The sequence below is a fragment of the Mchenga conophoros genome, linkage group LG9, assembly GCF_057382185.1.
Source record: "Mchenga conophoros isolate Kocher_MC1m ecotype Shallow Benthic linkage group LG9, M_conophoros_male_GT1.1, whole genome shotgun sequence".
Classification (NCBI taxonomy): Eukaryota; Metazoa; Chordata; class Actinopteri; order Cichliformes; family Cichlidae; genus Mchenga; species Mchenga conophoros.
Genome location: NC_140534.1, coordinates 3,780,075 through 3,797,300, shown reverse-complemented (window position 1 = coordinate 3,797,300; position 17,226 = coordinate 3,780,075). Strand labels below are relative to the sequence as shown.

Sequence of the window (17,226 nt, the reverse complement as noted above, 5' to 3'; positions counted from 1 at the left end):
TCCCAAACTCACTTCCAACCTCTCCTGGTTTTTCGTCCCCTCCCATATATACTTGTACAGCAGCCACACGCGTGTGAGGCTTTCTGTGGCTGCTGGAGCTCACACAAACACATGTTCTCAGCTGTGGCCTGGTTTATCAGCACAGAGAACAAAAAGCTGATATTAACTACACTATAAACACAGCATCTGCACCGAGCTCAAAAAGGAAATTGAAGCGGAAGCTAGTCAAATATCTGAAATGTTTTCTAGTTTTTAGATCGTTGCTGTTTGGAGATTGTGCTCCTCTCTCACATAGATTTACTCTGCAGTGTCAGCACTTTAAAGCTGTACGTTTAAGTCATGATTTGTCATACTTCCTCTTACAGTCCAAGGTTATTGCTAAGGCTGGCTGAAGTACCCTAGAATAAAAATAAACCATTCACCTTGACACAGGGAATACATCACGAGCTCGTTCCAAAGCAGTAAAAGAACATAAATAACTTCAGCTAAGAGTGTGTTTAATATAGCGTCAGCTGTATGCTTGCATCGTGGATCGTTAATGTCTTTGTGTTCCCGTGCTTGGTTGGGTGGCTCATTAGCTGGTCAGCTATTGATTAGAATAATGATCATGTTCATCAAACTAATGAGCCTCGCAACTTGGTTATGGTTTTGGATCATTGAGGCCAATTATGAATTGGTTTGCTCATTACAAATATAAGTAAACCACTCACAACACGTCTGTGCAGCGCACAAACAGGCTTATAAGTATCACATGTGCCACCAGTTACAGGTTGCCCTTTATCTAGCCTTTTTTTGTCGCTTGTGAACCTGTGCGTGTGTCCTCTCCAACATTCATCGCAGAGACAAACTAGCAGAAGCATCATCGAGGCCATCCGACTCACCAGAGCCTGAGCACCAGCACCCGCTCGTGCCCACCTGTGCATTAATCTTAACACTCTCGGGTCTGTAAACACCTGCAAATCCTCTTAATCAATGGCTTCTTAATCAAACACGAGTTTGAGATGGGTCACACCTTTATTGTTTGATAGAAATGGAAGCATGAAAATGACATGCATAAGCAGCAGAGTTTCCCACAGTACAAAGTACTAACTACTAAATAACTGAGACTACAATCAGCTGCTTCTGCAGTTGGTCTTTCACCCTTTGGATTGAATTCAACTCCTGCTGCAAGATCATGTTAAAGTGGCCCTTCACTTCGCAGTGGCTCTCAGATGGAGGACTGTTGATGCATGTTCCATCCGAGATGAGATCCTCTCTGCAGAAGCAGCTAATTTATATCCACCATCACAACAGTGAGCCAGCCGGGAGCAAAATGCAAGACGGGAAGGGTCGGGGATAGCTCACGTGGACAGAAAACAGAAAATAAAATGTTAGCCTGAGTCGCCAAATACACTTGAGAGGACATTATAATAGCTAGGCAGCACGCCCAAATGAATTGCATGTGTGGGAAATACTGAACAGTTGCCTAAGAAGCAGGCCATATGATTTTATAAAGCTGTTAGAAGTCATTTGTCCGCTGTTATCAAGAGGCCAAATATAATTTCTCTTCTTAAACTACTCTGCCCCTTATCTTTTGTATTGCTGTAGAAATACAGAGTTCAGTATGTATTTGCACAGTTGGAAAGATGAGAGTGTGTGTCTGTTTGTGTGTATGTGTACACAGTATAAATGTAAGACAAGCTGTTGCTGCTGGACTTCATCAGTCCTGTCTCTGATATTTGGCCGATGGAAGCTTCCATCCAAATTAAAGTTCCTCTGCTGCTCCCCAGGCAGAGAGACGAAGCCGTTCTGGTTAGTGATTGTTTTCCCTCTGCTGTGTGTGTGCGCGTGCGTGCGTGTGCCTGGTTGTACGTGCCAATGTGAGGACAGCTTATCTGGATAGATGGTGGTGGCTTACACATCATCATGCTAGCCTCTGGCCACAGACAGAGGAGAAAACGGAGGAAAAGGGCAGAGAGGAACATAAGGAAGGAAGATGGAAAACAATGGACATAGATGTGCTGGGAGGGAGTCTGTCTGTGTCTGCAGAAGGTAACACAGAGGAGCTTCATGCTCTCTGTTGCACTCTGGTTTCTATCACACAGCTTATAAACCCACGGCTCCCGACAGCACGCAATAAAGAAAAACACAAACACACCGCAGTCGCGTGACATCAGCACGGCAACGCCACGTTCCTCTGAGCCCTCTTTCTTCCAGTCTTGACAGAAGTCCCCGTTCCCAACTCTTTCCTCTTCCTTTACTCTCTCTGCCTCCAAGACCGTCTTTTCCCCTTAGTTACCAAGGCAACAAAGTTTCCACGGTTTATGAGGCTGTCCCTTTAAATTAGGGAGCAGGTGCTGTGCGCGGTTTGTTGAAGTGTCCTTTCATCCTTAATTAAATAAAGAGATGATGATATCATGGCCCTGTCTGTCTTTTGTCTTGTCACCATCCCACATGTCAGATTATTACAATGACATATTCTGCTTCGTTCTTCTGCCCAAAGACTTCTTCAATTTAACTTCAGCATTTCCATTTCAACTTTTATCCCCCCTCGAGCTCTTCTACCGAGCCCTTGATCCTCTCCCTCTACGCCCCCCTCACGCTTGTCTTTTCTCTTTAAGCGACAGGCTCATTACGGTTAACAAGTTCAATTGATTTTTGCCAAAAACACTTGATACTTAGCCGAACCACGGAGCACCAGCGTTTCAAAGTGGCTCACTCCATACAGAAAAGACTATTACAGATTGCCTTTTGAAGAGGCCGGCTGCTGATCGAGCGTGCCAGGACTGAGCTGTGGACGTGCGATGCATTCACAAGCCGTTGGAAATTAGCATAGATTTTGCAGGTGGTTTTGGGTAGGGTAAAGGCTGGAAGCAGGTAGATATGTACGTTAGAGAGAATCGTTGGAAAATGTCTGCACCGTCTGTCCCTGTCTCTCTCCAGATGCAGCCTATACTGCTGAGAAATCTTGATCTCTTACATAACCATTAAAAGATGGAGAGAGGGAGGAGAGGGAGTGGGAGAAAGATGGAGAGGGCAATAGAAAGTGCACACAGAGGAACTACAGGCAACGAAATGGAGAAAAATCATCTATTTACACTGATATTAGTTTTAAGATATGCACTAATAATTATGTAAATTGAAGTGATACAGTCCATATCACATGTGCATGCATTCTTTGATTGCATGTAAGCCTCTCAGTCTCCCAGCTGCTTTGTTCTCTTCTAGTAACCATGAAAATCATGCGACCGCATGATTTCTCATTCAAATGCTCTTCTCCTCTCCTCAGATAACCTGAACTGACCTCTCAACAGCACTGCTCCTCCACCTGTGTCCTGCCAGCACACACACACACACACACACACACACACACACACACACACACACACACAGTCAGAAATCCATCTTTACCTGTATTGGAGTTGCCAGGGAATTCTTAATGTGAATACCTAAAGCTCTAAATTATGTATCCTCTCCTGTCTGCAAATGTTGGGAGTGCAGGACTGTCTGGTTCAGCGGAGGACGAGAATCATCGTCATGTTAAGTTAATACAGATCCAGACAGGAAATGAAGCCTTGGTTTCTCGTTGTTCTCTCACTGCTCCCACAAGGTCAGAGTGTAAGTTTCACTCTGCAGCAGCACAGCAACACGTGTGAAATTTGCCCTGAGGGTTGCTTTAAGGAGCAGGACTGTTGGGTAAAGGTGAGTGGGAGTATTGTGGTGGTCTATTGAAACTTCACCATTACTATGATGTGCTAAATATTTGACAGCATGCCTACTCTCATCTTTTCTATGACAAAGTGGAGAAAAAAATCGAATGATACTTCTCATGCTTTTATTATGAAATCCTGGGCACTTCACGACGTCACACATAATATTAGATTCATTTGATGAGTGTAGCTAATGTTCGTTATGTTATCAAGCAAAGAGGGAGCTGCAGTTTCATCTATATACTAATATTTTTCAACATTATTGTGCATGTAATTGTTCATCTGAAACCTTTTGAGGAGGTGATCGGTTTTGCAGACATGTAACCACCAACCACATGACAGTATTGTTTCATTCAGTTTGTATGTGTTACAATTATGGTGACGGTGTTGGACAGAGTGAATAAGGTCGCAGCCACACAGATCACTGATCACCTGACAACCACGTGGTGCAGTCTGTGGTTGTATCACGTGTGTGCATGACATCACATAAGGATCCTCATCAGTAATGTTTTAAAGCAGCAGGTAGTTGTAGGGCATCCTGCTCCAGAGTGTTGGAGTACACGGTTGGACCCACTTCATTGTGTTTCTGTAGTCCACTGTTTATTAGGACTGGCTCTGCCTTTGATTGTACATCTTTCCACTTCTGTGCCAATTTGGCCAGTCTTAAGCCATCAAGTGATGACATCTGTTACATATTTTGAGAAGTCATTAAAAAGTCACAAATGTCAGTGACATGGCCTTTACTTGAGCTTAAAGTGGGATTCAGTTTTTATTACATGTAATGACACTGCGGTGTCGCTCATTATGTGACAGCCGGGTTAGAAAGTTCAGGACTTGAAGGACTATCACATCTAACCCTTCTCTGCATTGCTGTTTCCCAGAGTTTCTTAGTTCCTACCAGTGTAATATCCTTCATGAATGTTTGACTGAATGTTACTGACAGCCTTCGACTTGATGTTGACAGCTTTTAGGGCATATGGGTAAATAGTTTAGACCTGTTGCTTTCCTCCCTCAATTTTCTCACCAAATGCAAATATGTAGCGTCCTTAAACATGCAGCCTGCTGCTAACACAGGGTGAGCGCATGAAACGTCTGGAGAAGAATAAAGAATACTGCAGGCGGCTCATGTGAAACAAGTCCTGCTCACTTCCAGAGTCGCTCTAATTGGAGGAGCTCTTCCAGAGAATAGTCACATCCAGTATCTCTCAGTGAGCGTTTCCCGATTGGTGTGGCAAGCCGATAGAGGTGCAAGGCCCTTTAATTAAGCAGTCAACAACATGTCGAATTAAATCCTCACTGAAGAATGTGGCTCAGTATTTACATATTCATTTGATGCAGCACTCATTGGGTCGTATACACACAGCATGATGCATTTGTAACTGCAGATAAATGCTGTACTGCTTAAATAGGTTGTGTGGCCTACTGTAGTATGGATAATGGTCATATAACATGGGGCAGTCGTGCATGCACACTGACCACGAGGTACTGTATGCACCATGACGCAATCAAAAAGAGCTGCACAGACTGGGATTCACAAAGCTCCAGGGAACTTACTGTAACAGACAAAGCAAGAGACTGTTTCCTGATGTGTAACGTTTTTAATTTAAACTCACTTTCTGAAATCTGCTGTGAAAATTAGAAGCGAGTGTTTACTTTCACTCTGTGCATTGGTGTGGTGTCGGGTTGAAGGCTGGAGCTCAGCATCTGACCTCTAAGGTGCTGCTGCTCTGAAACCCTCCTGACATGTAACCTATTAGAAGCTGCATACACGTGTGCTGTCTCACTTAACAGACATGCTGCAGGTATACAGGCCTGCACACTGGCACTGACGTGTAATCTGTTAATCACATTGTGTGTGACATGAGCTGTGGGTGAGATGTTTGACACCGCCGTCTCACACAGTGTCTCTGGTAGAGAGATGTCCACAGCTTGGCTGGAATTCCTTTCAGGTGGCTTAAACTGTCACACACAGTAACTGAGCATGAAGGCACTCACATCCTGGAGCCTCAGACGCACAGCTTCACATTTTATATTGTGTCTGTATCTCCCTCAGACATTTCATTTCTGTGTCGGTATCACTTGTAATGTATTGACTGACAAACTGCTATTGATGTACGTGTCAACAGGCAGTAGGCATGAGGGAAACTGCTGTACAGCTGTGTACACTGTTTTCACAACTTCAAATTGCAGTCGGCAGTGTAGACGAGGCAAAAGCCGCTCTCAGCGTCTACAAATGACACGTCTGAGGTGTTTGTGATTGGATGGTCTCTCACTGCTTTAGTCTCTGATCTGTGTTTGGGTGATTCAGGTCTCAGTGCTCCTGTCTTAGGTTGTTCTTGGTAAACTCCAAAGCTATAATATGGAACTAAAACAGTCGCCCTTAAACTGCACGTCTGTGAATATCTATTCAAGGTTGGCTCCAAAATGAAGTCATTCTCCATAGATGCCACAATCAAATGCCAAGTTGTAGTAAAAGCACCTATTCTGCTTATTTTCAGCTCCATGTTTTATCATTCTTGGACTTTACAGCAGCAGCTTTGCCTGAGTAATATCTTATAATAAACACGTGTTTTATCGTTTACTGGGAAACTGTGTAAAAAGATGGAAACCCAGGCTGTTGGTAGATGGGCCTGATGTGTCTGTTTTCACTGACATCATCAAAGCCAACGGTAGAAAAAAAAGTTTCAAATTGAGCTTTTTGCTGTGTTGCCGTATTTTTGGATCACAGTGGCTGGATTTTGTTCCGTGTGTGTCCTGTGCCTTTAAGAGTATCTGCAGGTCCTTCCTGATTGGCGAGCTGCCAGCTGCTGATTGGTTCCATCATCAAGCAGCAGCTGCTGACCCTCCTTATCCTGCAAACCATCTATGACAAACTTGCATGTCCGACTTCAGAGAATTGCTACGTTTTGTGTATATTGTTGTAGATAATCTGAAGCAGCAGAGGGGACCTGCCTTATTATTTTCTGTACTTTTTCTCTTGTTTATTCAGTTGGGGAGTTTGGGGGTAGTGCTGCTTTTGTTTGGTTTTCCCTTTTTGGAATAGCTTGTTTGCTTTATTATTTTGGCCTTTGTTCACTCCGGCTTAAAGATTTCAGCTTTTAGTAGCAATAAAATCACCTTAACCTGTAAATTGGCTTCTGGATGTGGCCTCGTGGACCGCGGCACTTTCCTTTAACCCTTATGTTGTGCTCCTGTAGCCCCAGAGCAGGACCCAGCAGGCTCAAGGAAACTGGTGCTTAACTCATCTTTTGAACTTAAAATGAGCATCCACTTTTCCGACTGTATATATCTGACAGTAAAGAAGCAAAGGCATTAGGTTTGAAGTTATACCTAATAACAGTGTGTCCAGTTGAACTTACTCTCACTGGGTCTGATGGATACGGATTTATAGAGGAAGCTCTGGCACTTTACAGGCAATGCTTTCAAAATAAATCCACAATGCGTGCGACAAAGATGGTGATACCTGTGGAGCGCATAAATCAGTTTCTAATGCTGTGTTTGCTTGTGTGTTTGTGTGTAATGTATTTTGAGCGGGCATGAAGTAATTGTGATGGGAGCACGTTTCTCCCGTGAACTTTTGACCCTCATTACACGTCCTCTTTTCCTTGGTTACTGAGCTGTGATCAGACGTGAGCGTCGAAGAGTGTGTGCATATCAGTGTATATGTATGTGTGTGTGTGTGTGTCCAGAGTTCAGCTGAGACAGTGTCCTTCGCCCTGCCAGGCTAAGTAAACAGTCTTCCAGCCAACCCAGGTGGCCTTGCATGGAATGGGAAGAACAGACTAAACACTATCTCGTTATCAGGGTGTTTTGTTCAGCTCCAGCCTTGAGACCGCCGCTGGCGCCGAGAGGATATCCACATGAAGTGATGGTGCTTTTTACTTTAGTGCGAACAGCTCATATGAATTTCAAAGCAGTTCTAACAGTCCAACACTGTCCATCCCTCTCGTTCTCTCGTCTCTCCACCTCATCAGTTGTGAAGGGGCAGCTGTAATGAAGCTTGGGAAAGATCTGGAAACAAGGTTGTCTTTGCACTAATATAACATGGCAGTGAGGGAGTTTAGGAGACACCGTATTGATCAATTTCCCGATTTATGTAAATACTTTTTTGGCTTTCTCGTCAAAACAATGGAGGCCCTGTAGTGTGTTTCAAACAGCAAGTCCCTTAAACAAATGTTGAGGTTTTATGGCAGTTGGACGGTAGCGACTTCTGTCTTTTATCACGCTCTCACTTTATCAGATTGCAGTTGAAATGTTTAAAAGCCTGTCTGCCATCCATGCTGTGTTCATTTATTCTGAGCCTCTCAGTGGCAACTGTCTCTGAATGTTAAAAAACGCCTGACGGGTAAAATCATTTCCACCTTACCTCACAGAATTACTTTCTCTAGAGTCTAGTTTTTGAATCGCAAATAGCTTTTACGTTTCCGGAACAACCCCGCAGTTGAAGATTTGCCGTTGTACTAATCCATCTTAAAGTTTCTGGGCCTTAATAAACACCACAGAACAAGCTCCACTCACAGCACCACACCTCATGCTTCATCCAGGACAGGTGCCCCGTGGGACGGGCCGCCGCTGTAATGGATCCCTCTGTCAGTCTGGAGCTTTGTCAACTTCCCAGCCACCGTGGTCCCCTCAGCTTCACTGCATCAATCATATGCACAGTCTCACTACATCTACACAACATTATTTCTCATTTTCCACCAACAGGGGGCAGACCGAGTCACTCAGTCACACCTGTTGCCTACTTGTCTCTGTTACAGATGAAGGAGGCTGATGAGTTGTTATCTGGACTAGTTTGTCCTCCTGCTGCTTCTTATACAAAAACACTCCAGAAATGGATGCAGGGGTCAGTCGTGTGGCATCAGTATCGCTGTGTAATGTTATATCACATATCAGAGAACAGCTGGTGGCCAAGATCAGAAGGATGATGAAGGTGTGTGTATGTGTGTGGTTGCAGAACCATATTAAGAGTGTGACTGACAGTCAGCCACACACACACACAGGCGCCCATTCACCAATTAATTTTTCCATTCTGTCATCCAGCTCCCTGCCCAGCCCTTTTCCAATAACACACCTGCATGAGGCTCGATGCGGCGGTGTAGTATAGCCAGATTAGTTCCATGCCTCTCTGTTTCTAAAGGTAATATATACAGCAGGCCAGGTTGTGTGTGTGGGTGCGTGTGCATTTATGAGTATGGATATCTCCTCCAAAGCAGTTGTTGTGCCCTGCCACCTAGTGGTTCGCTGACTCTTTTATATGCAGAGCAGTGAACAGAGGGATACAGTAAGGATCCAGCCTCCACAGTACAACGTGCCGAGTGTGCTCGTTAAAACCTCCCGCCCGACCTGCTGCGTTTGTTTCATTTGCCTTTATCATCAGAGTCATTTCTCACCACGTCCAAGAGGAACCCCTCTAATCTCTTGCTTCCTCCCCGCCAAGGAAAAGGAAAGATTACAGCTGTCTACAATGAAGTCCAGAGCAACATGTAATCTATAGCAGCGTTTTCTGCAGCTCTCTTTTGATTTGCAGTGCATATCCATCAACCCATGCTGACTCCCTCACCCTGTCACTTCTTCTGTGGGTGCTAAAAGCTAAAAATAAGAACAATGACATGTTGGGGCAGTTGTGAAAATATGGTTGTCAGTATAGTCTGACAGTGGGGTTTGGGGGGTTCTGAAAGTGACCGGCAACATCAGAAGCTACCCTTTAAAAAATCTGTGTGGAAGCGAACATGTGAAGTTTTTTCTGCTAAACAGTGATGTGCACTTTGTCACTGTGTGTGTGATACAGCAGAGCTCATCCTCTTACATCGCTGTAGCACTCACAGATTCATGTTCTTTATCCTGTTGTCTCTAATGGACAGTGGACACGGGCTAACAGCGTTGAGAAGCAATGTTCCCGTCCTGATGAAAATGCAGCTATTTACTTACTGTAGCAGCACTGTGGCAGAAGCCCGTCCACAGGGCTGGAACAGCTGTGACTTATGTAACCGGCACTGTATTTGACCACGACCACGAGAAGAAAACAGTTTTAACGTGCTTCCATGCTCCTTTTATGCTAAATAAAATATACTGCCCGTGGCATCTGTAAATCTTTTTGATGTAACACCAATATTTTTTAGAAAAATCGCTAGAATCAAATATTTATTTTATTTCAAAAGAACACAAAAGAAAAGAAGTGTGAGAGCCAAAGCTGCTTACAGGGATGCACCTCACTGTTTAGAGTTCAGTCAGCATAATTCCTACAAACGCACACAGGGATACGTGACGTCTGCGCTGTGCTGTGTGTAGAGGCAGCTGTCGTCCAGTAGGAGGCGCCAATGCAGAACTTTACATTGAAGTCCCAATGATAGTGCAGGTGTAGAACTTACATGGCTGTGCTTTCAGCATTCAGTGGTAGTACAGAGGAGTTCATACGTTTGTTATGTCGGAGAGCAGTGTTTCATAAAGAAATAAATACATTCATCACTGCCTTCACCCAGCACAGAAGGGAGAAGCTGCCTGATGGGCTCCGCAGCAGCGGGAGTGACCCTGACCTCTAATCCAACTCAGTGCAGTTATAACATTGAAGGAAGCGTTGGCCTTCGCAGTTAGGTGTGTTTTCACATCTGATTACTTCAGGGCAGCCTAATCTCTGTTTACTGTCCTCCAATCCTCTGTCATCTCCTACTAAGCTGGAAAAAAGATCTTCCTCAGCAGTTAATCCTTCCTACCTTGTCCCTCTAAGCCTATCAGGGAAGAGTACTGTATGCCACGCCGTCAGTCATGATGATTAAATGAGTATCCTGTGTGCATGGCGAATACAAATGGGGAAATAAATCATTTGCTTCATTTCATTACATCTATTTTTGATTGTTTTCTCTTTTCGTCCATTATGTGCATGTATTTCTCTGGATTTTTAGTAAGCGTAATGACACAGTCACTGTTAATGTTTCAAGGTTTTCACCACAGGATCCACTACGCTCCAAGTCCGTACCAGTCAGTGCTGGTCGACTACCTGTACGCACATGTGGGAGATCGCCATAGCGAAAGGTTTATGGAAACATAGATCTAAACCACTTGAGTCATTTTTGGTACTTTTTGGCAGTGGATACATTGTAGAGATCAGTTGTGTTCATGCTGTCCCGCTGTCACCAGTGCAAGCTTGTAGGGGCTCGTATATCTTCCAGTACAAACCACCGTGAGGCAGCTGTTTTTGTGATTTGGTTCCATATAATTGAATTGAATTCATCTTTACAAGGAAGGATACGTTTCTAATTTGTCCCCCAAAACCTTTCTGAATATTGGTAGGAACTATTTTCTCACTTATTGATAAATAATCCATCTGATTAATAAATCCAAGTAAGCTTTTAAATGTTACATTTCACAGTGTTTGTCCTTGTAGTTGTCTACACTGCTGTGTATGATGCTGGGCTATCCCTGGGTCTGCCATGTGCAGTTTTTTATGTGTTTAGTGCATTGTAATAATCTCCTAGAGCTTTGTAAATCAGCAACGGTGAATCAGATTATCAGCTGGAACATGTTGAATTGGAATAAATCCAGGCGGAGCATTTAGATGAAATGCCATTTGCCCCGTTAACCTCAGAGCTCAGCTCGTTTCAGATGCTCTCGGAGGAAATCTTTCACAGTAGACGGAGACGGTATGAGGGTCAACATTAAGAAAGGTCTGATGTTCCTGAAGTACGTAGGCGTAATCCTCCATTTGCACCACGCTGAAAAATGTAGGGCACATGTAGACCTATATCTGTGGTAATCTGTCGCTGCTGTAATGCATCTGCTGTTTAATGTAAACCATCACCGAGTGCCTAACCACACACGGATTCTACCCCTAACATTTTCTAAACCCTTAAACAGCAATGAAACCTGTCAGCATCCACCAGGTGGACAGTCACCTGTTACAGGTTGGGTTTATAGGCTTAGAGTAAGGTCACATCTAACCCGTCAGAAGGAAATTTCACCTATGTGGCAAATCCAAATAGAAATCTTATAAGAGAGCAACTTCTAGGGACAGAATAGCTGTAACTTGATTTGAAAGGTAACATATTCCCATTTTGATGCATGCTCAATCATCCGGTCTGGTTTTGCAGTCAGCTTTCTTCCTGTTAAAGGCAGCTTTTCCTTCTTGTGGTCGCCCCATGCCTACTCATGGGGATCATGTGATTCTCAGGGTTTTCACTCGTATGCTATGGAGTTACTACCTTACAGTCGAAGCGCCTTGAGGCAACTGTTGCAGTGGTTTGCGCTATGTACATATAGATATATATCTTCCTGATGTTGCTGTCATTCGGAATGTAGTGATTCCGAATGACAGCAACATCAGGAAGAAGGAACATGAGAAGCTTAAGAAGTACCAATGCTGGGGTACTTCTGAAGAAGCTGGAGAGGATGTGGAGGGTGAAAGTAACAGTGGTTCCAGTGGTAATTGGAGCACTCGGTGCAGTGACTCCCAAGCGAGGCGAGTGGCTCCAGCAGATCCCGGGAACAACAGCGGAGATCTCTGTCCAGAAGAGCGCAGTCCTGGGAACAGCTAAGACAGTAATAACACAGTGGCTTCCTCCTGGGTGTTAATGAGGAGGCCCTGCAACCAGAGTGGGAGTCCAGGTTGCTTTTGTACTTCAGTGCATGCGTGCATTCATGTTAGTTAGTGTACATATTAGTAAATATTACTAAATCTGTCACCCACAAACTTTCCAGCTTTCCAAAGTGTTCCCATGTATACAGGAATGATCCTGACTCAAACATGGGACATGTAATGATTTCCTATTAGATTAGGAGCTAGTCCTCGGATTATTAATGTCTCTAATGTAATTATATCAGTGAGGGAAAGATTTAATCCACATTAATCTGTTGATAATATTATAATTTCAAGTATTTTTCAAAGAATCTGCTGGAGGAGACACAAGCCCAAGCTGGTGCACTCCCAGTGCCAGTCCCGAACACAGACACACTCCATCCTGTTTCTTCATCAGTTCAGTGAATGAATATGAATGATTGTTCATATTTAACTCGGAAAAATAATAAAAGAGTTCAAATTACTTAATAGCTGAAGCATTATTGAAAGATCTTCTCAGACATATTCTCTGCAATATCTTTTACTTCTCACTCACTTTTTCACGGGACAGTCGCTTGCGGAGGAAAGCAAAGCTTTCAAATTTCTAGATTGTGTGCACGTTGTCCTTGCCACGTGGATGCAGAGCTTTGTAAAGCAGCTTTGGGGGTGATGCTCCAACACCTTCAGCGATTAAAAAAAGAGAAGAAGAAAAAAGCTACAAATGCACAGGGAACACTGTTAATGACATGAATGGACATGACCCAGTGACTTGTGAATGAACATCAGCCTGGTAATCTATACACATGTGCACATATAAGCACGCATTTAAACTGGCACATGTTTATATGCGTCGCTGATATGGCCAGATGGTGTAATCCTCTACTTTCCCTTGGGTTTCATATTTTTTCCCCTCCTGTGTTGGGATTATGCTGTTGTCCAATCGGATTTCGCCCTACTCTCCAGCAATGATGTGAGATGAATGGCAGGCTGGTGGGTGGGTCAGGCAGGCATGCAGTAGATCCTGCACGTTGGGTTGCACGGAATACCCAAGTGCTCCATATTGCGAAAACTGCCACAGCTTCCGTTTGCGAGGGTGCTCACTGACCATCACTCTGCAGGTAAGTTGCAGACGGGCAGATCAGGTATGAGAGGGAATTTGAAAGAAACTTTGTTTGGCATCCATGTTTAAAGGCGACAGATAAGAAAAGAAGGATTACGGTGCAAAACTAAAAAGCTTAAGTTCTCAAAACGCTCGTGCACTTTAAGTTGATGTTGCAGACTGGATGCATTTCACTGTAGGTTTTGCTGGTGTGATGTTTGGAATCACAATGTCAACAAAACCGATTAAAATGTATTTAAACAGCGTGCAACAGGAGGACATACTTCATGGATCATTTTCAGTAAAACAAGAATATTTGAGAGTAAATTTATAGGATTAAATCCTTTCTGTTCAACATGAAAAGAAACAAACAGTTCACATGTCCACTTTCTGTACTGTTTGAATCATGGCATGCATCTATGTATCATGTATTTGGAGTTTTTGGAATATTTTGCAGTTTTATTTTCAGTGTGCATCTCATGGTCTTCTTTGAATAGGGGCCCAGTGCTCATTTGCCACATAATTCAGGAACCAGTATCTTATATGTGTGGTTGAGCTTTTCTTAATAACCAAGTGGAACAACCTTATTTACATATATGATGGACTGATATGTTTGACTCAGTTCAGAATGTTTTTCATGTGTAATTTTGTATTATGTGCTGTCATATTCGGGATGTCTGTGAGGATGTCTGCTTGGAGATAAGATTCGTTAGCCAGACTGATACTTGAGTCGAGTTTCTGCTCATTTTCAAGGACAGAAGGAAACTCACAGATTTCACTGTGTACACAGAATGTGTGTAATAGATGTCCTGGAATTTCCTCGACTTTGATACTATGTTGCAACAGTTTTGTCTTCACTTCTTTCAGTCAGATCATCATTTTACATCACGCTGCTGATGAGGATGATGACGATACTGCTGTGTGTATACATGCATGTTAATGCAATTGCAAGCTCACATTCATGGTGTCAAAAGCAGAATAGCAGCTTATTTTGTGTTTGTGCGACGCTCTCCTGTGTGTGGTTTCATTTCACGCTTACTTAGCTGTTTTAGCACTCGTGTGGCAGATTAGCCTCGTATGGAAGATGGTGTGTGAGCTGATTAAACACAGATGCACATTTAATAAGGAGAGAGAACCGTGTACTTTAGTATATTTGAGTGTGTGTGTGTGAAAGCAGGCCTTTGTAATTCACAGTGTGAGATGCACGGATGCATTTGAGACGCTCACACGATTCAACAAACTGATTATGTAGACGTTCACAAAGTCATTACACAAAGCTTGAACTCTGACTGAATTCTGCTCTTATCTGTGCTTTGATGTTGCTCCAGTAACACCACCACTGTAAAGTAATTTGAAATCAAGTTTTAAACCCAGCCTCGCTGCCTGTGCATGCCATCGTAACCTGCCCCATCTGCTGCTCTGCCCCCTGCAGGCCAGTGCATCCTGTGTATGGTGGATGTGGTGCCAGTGAAGAACGAGGATGGCGTGGTGATCATGTTCATCCTCAATTTCGAGGTCATGACAGACGAGTCTCTCCGAGACCACAAACAGGAGCTGAACCACCGCCTGCCCACCTGGCTCGTCACAGGTAACCACGAGCGCAACGTTTGATGTTTGTCTGTTCTTCTCTGTGCTTTTCCTGTAACGTCACCGTTTACACAAAGACAAGAAAAGCATCTCTGACGCCCTTATGTGAATGCAGCTTTCGTTTCTGTTATTACACCACCGGTGTCAAACATAAGGCCCTGGGCCAGAGTTGGCCCAGCAAAAACTCAAATCTGGCCCACTAGACAGAAAGTGTGACGGTGTGACCCTTTGGGAAGTAAAAAACATTAATGTAAAAGTGACATGTGTAATTTGTAATTACTCTGTAACTGCAGTACAGTCGGGGTGATGAGCTACCACGACTTTTTCTTTCATTTCACCATTTTTTTCTTATAGTTTAAGTCCAGAGAATCACACTGACACATTTCTTGTACTGCAGCAGCGTTTGTTTAGCATGTGGAAAAATTAAAACTGTTTCCTTATATTTTGGCATCTCAGCTAAATTTGTAGTTGAACAGAAAGGGCAGCTTCACTTGTGTGTCCCCTAATATCACAATGTTGTGTATGTGGCCCGTGATGCACAATGAGACAGCGTGCTCCACACAGCTGATTGTGTTTTCTCTTTGGTTTAGTGAGGTATAAGTAGAGTGAGTGTCGTTTGTGGCTCAGTGTGGAACATTTTCGGGATGTATTGCTGCTTATTTAATTCCCATGTTTTTTAATCCAAATTGGACGTGATGCTCACTTTGCTTCACCTGGATCAACTGTTCATTCTGCCTTCCAGATAGACCAGGTGGTCCTGCTATTATTAGATGCTTTTGTTCTTGTAAATCCTGAATATTTGTGTTAGCTGTCGATCTATGCTCTTAATGTCCTAGAGGGATAACCCAGGGGAGCAGCATCTGGAATAGGACACAGCAATATCCGGAATCAAGTATCTCATAACTTTGTGGCTAAGCCCACATTTTAATCCGAGTTGCTGCCCCTGCATTCTGGTCGATTGGTTTTGCAGCTTTATTCTGAAGGCTGATGCATGTTTAGCTCTTTCTCTGTCCTAGCATGACGCCTACCACTGAAAACATGCTCCAGCTGTTTGTGCTTGTCTCACTATTCTAATATAATACCCATTTCTGCCATATTGGAGGTGCACCTGTCACTCTCCAGGTTAATAGTCTTATCCCTCCTCCGTCTCACCACCAGGTCGCCCACGAGGCTTCAAGCTGCGTCTCCCCCTGCTGCGCTCCCTGTCCAACAGTAAAGCTTCTCTGGACGACGCAGAGGCCGGACACATCCCCACAGCAACGCCGGTGTCGCTACACCCAGAGGACCACCGTAGCCCCGAGTCCTTAGGTCTGGGGGAATTTCTGCCCCTCCCCCCACTGCCACCAAATCACCAGGAGAAGCTGAGTGGAAGCAGGTAGATGCTTGATTTCAACATTACTGCAGAGATGAACATGTTCACATTCTAAAATCACTCTAAAGTTAATTTCAGCTTTAAGCTACATGTTGCTGCAGACACTGGCTGCAAAGCTGCCAGCTGTCTGTGCCTCATCACCTCTGCTAACTCCAGTCACAGGGATTCATCTCTCGTGTTTATGGCCTTTTTGAGCTCATTGTGAAATTCTTTGACTTCAGTCAACAATGTCCAGTGTCCTGGCTGATTACCAGGACACTGGAGTCTCTCGGATCTGGAAATATTCGTTGTTTGTGTTTCCCAGGTCAGCGCTACAGAGTTGGCCTGAAGACCGCCAGGAAGACCAACGCACCTTATTGTGCTCTGAGCCTCCAGTAGCCGTTCCACCACATCAAACTCACGGAGCCCACCTGGTGGGTCCCCTCACCCATTCCACACCCTGCGTAGCACCCCACCACCGGCTCAGCCTCAACCCCGAAGGCTCGGCCTCCAACTGTTCTCTGTCGCACAGCCGCTCGCGAGAAAGCTTTCACAGCATGCGTCGCGCCTCCTCCGTAGACGAGATCGAGGCCATGAGGCCGGAATGGGATCGGAAGAACCGGCGGCCAAGCATCCGGCCGGCCAGCAGCAGCACCGGTGAGAAGGCGCAGGTGGGATCAAATGTTTTCCTGCTGGTTTTCTTACCTGATTGTTGAACTTCATTTGCATATTTCCAGGTGCAGTAAACAGCAAGTTGAACATACTGAACTCCACGTCAGACTCTGACCTCATGCGGTACCGCACCATTTCCAAAATCCCTCAGATCACGCTCAATTTTGTGGATTTCAAACCGGACCCACTCATTGCTCTGCCCTCGGGGGAGATGGACATCATAGCACCCTGCAAACTCATTGACCGGACACACAACGTCACAGAGAAGGTCACACAG

General features: G+C 44.3%; 1 protein-coding gene across 2 annotated transcripts in view; it reads left to right on the top strand.

Moving 5' to 3' along the window:
• kcnh2b (potassium voltage-gated channel, subfamily H (eag-related), member 2b) overlaps positions 1 to 17,226 on the top strand; it is a 245,359-nt gene that overhangs the window by 115,497 nt on the left and 112,636 nt on the right. The window contains exons 1-5 of one of the 2 annotated variants that reach the window (XM_085286177.1): positions 13,222 to 13,358; positions 14,772 to 14,927; positions 16,085 to 16,301; positions 16,603 to 16,934; positions 17,015 to 17,226. In XM_085286177.1, coding sequence (XP_085142303.1) covers positions 14,789 to 14,927; positions 16,085 to 16,301; positions 16,603 to 16,934; positions 17,015 to 17,226 — 900 coding nt within the window. In that variant the 5' untranslated portion in view covers positions 13,222 to 13,358; positions 14,772 to 14,788. Of the gene's footprint in view, positions 1 to 13,221; positions 13,359 to 14,771; positions 14,928 to 16,084; positions 16,302 to 16,602; positions 16,935 to 17,014 lie in introns of those variants that run through there. The other variant, XM_085286176.1, reaches the window with a different exon arrangement.